We start from the raw sequence: 6054 nt of genomic DNA, 5'->3' as shown, positions 1-6054 counted from the left end.
TGTTGCTAAGCAGTTGCTGTGGTATCCCAGATGGTTGCTATGGCATTGTTAAATGGTGGCTAGGTGGTTGCTATGGTTATCCCAGATGGCTGCTGTGAAGCTGCAAAGCAGTTGCGAAGTATGGCATCCACACTGGTTGCTGTGAAGTTGGGAAGTGGTTGCTCGGTGGTTGCTATGGCGTTGCTATGTGTTTCCGTTGCTTTTCTAGGTCTTGAGGTCTTGATTGAGTGAGTAAAGCACCGAGAGAAGGAAAAGGACGCCGCATCATCCATCAGACACCGTACACACACACACTCACCAGTAAACACTCACCCCCTCTTAAACAGTGTGTGTGTGTGTGTGTGTGTGTGTGTGTGTTATCTAAATAATGAAATATGAACCTTCTTCTACAGGCAAGAGTCCAAGTCCTCCTAATAATTCCCTGGGGGTCTCGAACAGCCTCAAACAGCTTCACACTCACAATCCCCTTACTACAGGTGTTTCCAGTAAAGTGGCCAATAAGAGAAAGTAGTAGTTGGTGTTTCTAATAAAGTGGCCAGTGAGTGAAAGCACAGGATAGTAGTAGGTGTTTCTAATAAAGTGGCCAGTGAGTGGAAGCCCAAGGTAGTAGTAGGTGTTTCTAATAAAGTGGCCAGTGAGTGGAAGCACAAGGTAGTCGTAGGTGTTTCTAATAAAGTGGCCAGTGAGTGGAAGCACAATGTAGTAGGTGTTTCTAATAAAGTGGCCAGTGAGTGGAGGTGTATAGGTAGAGGTCTGTAGTGTATAGTAGGTGTTTCCTGCAGAAGGTCTGAAATAGCTCTGGCGTTGGAGCTGGTGGAGAAAAACACTGCGAGTCTAATGACTTTTCTATTGTTCTGCTGGAGCTCTTACACACACTCCATCCTGACACACCTTACATGACCCTGAGCCGTAATTCTCCGGTCAGGTCACTGAGCACCCTGACACTGTTTCTCCTCCTCAAAGAGCTTCATACTGGATAATAATAATATTAGAGATTCATACTGGATAATAATAATATTAGAGATTCATACTGGATATTAATGCCATTAGAGCTTCATACTGGATATTAATGCCATTAGAGCTTCATACTGGATAATAATAATATTAGAGATTCATACTGGATATTAATATTATTAGAGATTCATACTGGATATTAATGTTATTAGAGCTTCATACTGGATAATAATAATATTAGAGCTTCATACTGGATATTAATGATATTAGAGATTCATACTGGATATTAATATTATTAGAGATTCATACTGGATATTAATGTTATTAGAGCTTCATACTGGATAATAATAATATTAGAGATTCATACTGGATATTAATATTATTAGAGATTCATACTGGATATTAATGTTATTAGAGCTTCATACTGGATAATAATAATATTAGAGCTTCATACTGGATATTAATGTTATTAGAGCTTCATACTGGATATTAATGATATTAGAGCTTCATACTGGATAATAATAATATTAGAGATTCATACTGGATATTAATATTATTAGAGATTCATACTGGATATTAATGTTATTAGACCTTCATACTGGATATTAATATTATTAGAGCTTCATACTGGATAATAATAATATTAGAGATTCATACTGGATATTAATGTTATTAGAGCTTCATACTGGATAAAAATAATATTAGAGCTTCATACTGGATATTAATGATATTAGAGCTTCATACTGGATAATAATAATATTAGAGATTCATACTGGATATTAATATTATTAGAGATTCATCCTGGATATTAATGTTATTAGAGCTTCATACTGGATATTAATGTTATTAGACCTCATACTTGATATTAATGTTATTAGAACTTCATACTGGATATTAATGTTATTAGAGCTTCATACTGGATAATAATAATATTAGAGATTCATACTGGATATTAATGTTATTAGAGCTTCATACTGGATAAAAATAATATTAGAGCTTCATACTGGATATTAATGATATTAGAGCTTCATACTGGATAATAATAATATTAGAGATTCATACTGGATATTAATATTATTAGAGATTCATCCTGGATATTAATGTTATTAGAGCTTCATACTTGATATTAATGTTATTAGAACTTCATACTGGATATTAATGTTATTAGAGCTTCATACTTGATATTAATGTTATTAGAACTTCATACTGGATATTAATGTTATTAGAACTTCATACTGGATATTAATGTTGTTAGAGCTTCATACTGGATATTAATGTTGTTAGAGCTACAGATCGACTGGACACGGAAAACCTGGGCCCTCTAAATGAGTCCCTGACCGGATGTGGGTCCATGTCGAGGTTTAATCTGGAGATTACAGCCACATCTGCACCAGCAGTCTGTCCAGACACGACCCAGCACATTTTCAGTCCGTGAGCATTTTTGTGAGCACTGTAACTCAAATGCACGAACACACACACACACACACACACACACACACACACACACATACACTTGTTGCTTCAGATCATAAATTTAGGGACAGGCCGATACCTGTCTACATTCCTCGCCTGCTGTGTGAGAAGGTTTTGCTGCCCTGCAGGCACAAATACAGACATGCACAGACACCAGACACCAGGATGCCAAGTGTTTACCCTCCTTTACAGCCAACACATTCATCTAGAGATGATCTAGAGCCTCTGAACTAAACTCCAGCGAGGAGGAGCTACACGGGAGGGGTTTCTGATAAAGTGGCCGGTCAGTATAGTACAGAGTGCAGGCCACGCCTGCTGTGCGATTACTCCCAGCATGATCTGCTCTGCTAGCACTATCATCGCTAATCCAATTTTCCACACTGAGTCAAGGTCACTGCCCACCACTGTCAGGATGCCGGTGTTGAGAGCGGGGGGGTGGTAGGATTGCCCCTCCCATCATCCCTTGCACAGAGCTGGAAACGCCATTGATGCAATCATTTGGCCAAAAATCAACTTCCACAATTTGCCTCTGAGCTCATAATGGTGATGTTTGATGTCTGAAGTCTGATTCTTTAGTTTTGCATTGGAGCTACAAGGCTAACATAGCTAACAAGTAATGGGGGCTTCTGTACACCTATGTTAGCATGGTGCTAGCATCAGGCCTGAGTCATCAAACCTGCTTTTAGGAGGTTCTTATGGAGGCTTTGATAATGTATCGCTTTAAATAAACCTCCTGCTTCTGCAGGTCAGCCAGCGACCAACTTTGGGAAAAGGGTGGTGAAAGAAAGGAGCTCAGATGGCACGCATGCAGGAAACGCATTAAAAGACTGGAAGCAGAAGACAATGCGGCGTTGGCTCCACACTGACAAACACTGGAAAGTCATTAAAATTCCCTCAGCTGTGCCGTCAGAGTGCACAGTGGGACACAACTCCCTGTGCGGACATTCAAACTGTAATTATATCCAATGATTCAAACGATTTGACAACACGACTACAGCTCATTCCTAACAACAGCTAACACTCAATTATTACCACGCCACTGAAAACAGCGCTCAATTACTACTGTACCATTGACAACAAAACTTAATTACTACTGCGCCATTGACAACAAAACTTAATTATTACTGTACCATTGACAACAAAACTTAATTATTACTGCGCCATTGACAACAAAACTTAATTATTACTGTACCATTGACAACAAAACTTAATTATTGCTACACAACTGACAGCAAAACTCAATTATTACTACATCATTGACAACCAAACTCAATTATTACTACATCATTGACAACCAAACTCAATTATTACTACATCATTGACAGCAACGCTTAATTATTACTGTACCATTGACAACAAAACTCAATTATTACTGTACCATTGACAACAAAACACAAATCTAATGGAACCATTGACATCAATGCTCAATTATTACTGTACCATTGACAACAAAACACAAATCTAATGGAACCATTGACATCAATGCTCAATTACTACTGTACCATTGACAACAAAACTCAATTATTACTGCGCCATTGACAACAAAACTTAATTATTACTGTACCATTGACAACAAAACTTAATTATTACTGCGCCATTGACAACAAAACTTAATTATTACTGTACCATTGACAACAAAACTTAATTATTGCTACACAACTGACAGCAAAACTCAATTATTACTACATCATTGACAACCAAACTCAATTATTACTACATCATTGACAACCAAACTCAATTATTACTACATCATTGACAGCAACGCTTAATTATTACTGTACCATTGACAACAAAACTCAATTATTACTGTACCATTGACAACAAAAACACAAATCTAATGGAACCATTGACATCAATGCTCAATTATTACTGTATCATTGACAACAAAACTCAATTATTACTGTACCATTTACAACAAAACTCAATTATTACTGCGCCATTGACAACAAAAATCAATTATTACTGTACCACTGACCATAAAACTCTATTATTACTGTACCATTGACAACAAAACTCAATTATTACTGTACCATTTACAACAAAACTCAATTATTACTGCGCCATTGACAACAAAAATCAATTATTACTGTACCACTGACAGCAAACACAATTATCACTACATCATTGACAGCAACGTTTAATTATTACTGTACCATTGACAACAAAACTCAATTATTACTGCGCCATTGACAAACAAAAATCTATTATTACTGTACCACTGACCATAAAACTCTATTATTACTGTACCATTGACAACAAAACTTAATTATTACTGTACCATTGACAACAAAACTCAATTATTGCTGCACCACTGACAGAAAACTCAATTATTACTACATCATTGACAACCAAACTCAATTATTACTACATCATTGACAGCAACGATTAATTATTACTGTACCATTGACAACAAAACTCAATTATTACTGTACCATTGACAACAAAACACAAATCTAACGGAACCATTGACATCAATGCTCAATTATTACTACATCATTGACAACCAAACTCAATTATTACTACATCATTGACAGCAACGATTAATTACTACTGTACCATTGACAACAAAACTCAATTATTACTGTACCATTTACAACAAAACTCAATTATTACTGCGCCATTGACAACAAAAATCAATTATTACTGTACCACTGACCATAAAACTCTATTATTACTGTACCATTGACAACAAACTCAATTATTGCTACACCACTGACAGCAAACAACAATTATTACTACATCATTGACAACCAAACTCAATTATTACTACATCATTGACAGCAACGTTTAATTATTACTGTACCATTGACAACAAAACTCAATTATTACTGTGCCATTGACAACAAAACTCAATTATTACTGTACCATTGACAACACTCGATTATTACTACATCATTGATAATAACACTCAATTACTCAACACCTAAGTACTAACAGCAACGGTCTGTTATTACTCATGCTTGGCAACAACAGCCAGGTCTTACTAAACTACTGACATCAGTGGTCAGTTGCTGCACCTTGTACATTTCCTATGACACCACTGCCGACCTGCACTTCTCACCACAGCACTGACAACACTAGTCATGTATTACTACAACCCTGGACACAGTCAGCTTTCACTTCACCTATAACACCAATGACAACACCACCCAGTATTACTACACCCTGTGGTGGTACTTCAGCTGTCCAAACAACTCACCTGACATTTGCAGGCCGAGCAGGAACAGGAGGAGATGCAGGAGAGCCGGGTTCACACACATCCCGCTGGCTTTGGAGAGGCTTTGTGAGAGCAGGACTCCAGACTGGAGCGCTGGACTCAAGCTCCTCCTGCGGGACTTCCCCCCACCTGTGCTGGAGCTAAGGCCCACCTCCTGAGCTGGGATCAGCTGGACATGGGTCCACCTCCCATGTTATGATTGACCATGGCTCCATAATACAGTATGAACGATTCATCTTTTTGAGATTAGATGCTATAGTTATTATTCTAGCATTCATTTATGAACCTATTATGATTATTATTGCCACCATGTCTTTCCACCTGATGGCAGTAGAGGGCTTCTGGTAATGCCAGCAGGCCAAACAGGTCAATCTGAAGCCTGCTGAGAGTTTACTGCACACTGATTCGTC

General features: G+C 37.7%; 1 protein-coding gene across 1 annotated transcript in view; it reads right to left on the bottom strand.

Moving 5' to 3' along the window:
* LOC140565063 (myelin protein zero-like protein 2) overlaps window positions 1-5711 on the bottom strand; it is a 13798-nt gene extending 8087 nt beyond the window's left edge. The window contains 1 exon segment of the mRNA XM_072690819.1: window positions 5627-5711. Within this exon segment, the coding sequence (XP_072546920.1) occupies window positions 5627-5687 (61 nt within the window). The 5' untranslated portion in view covers window positions 5688-5711.
* Between the last annotated feature and the right edge of the window lie 343 nt (window positions 5712-6054).

Source organism: Salminus brasiliensis, chromosome 11 (assembly GCF_030463535.1).
Source record: "Salminus brasiliensis chromosome 11, fSalBra1.hap2, whole genome shotgun sequence".
NCBI classification, from domain to species: domain Eukaryota; kingdom Metazoa; phylum Chordata; class Actinopteri; order Characiformes; family Bryconidae; genus Salminus; species Salminus brasiliensis.
This window is presented reverse-complemented; position numbering and strand designations above follow the sequence as displayed.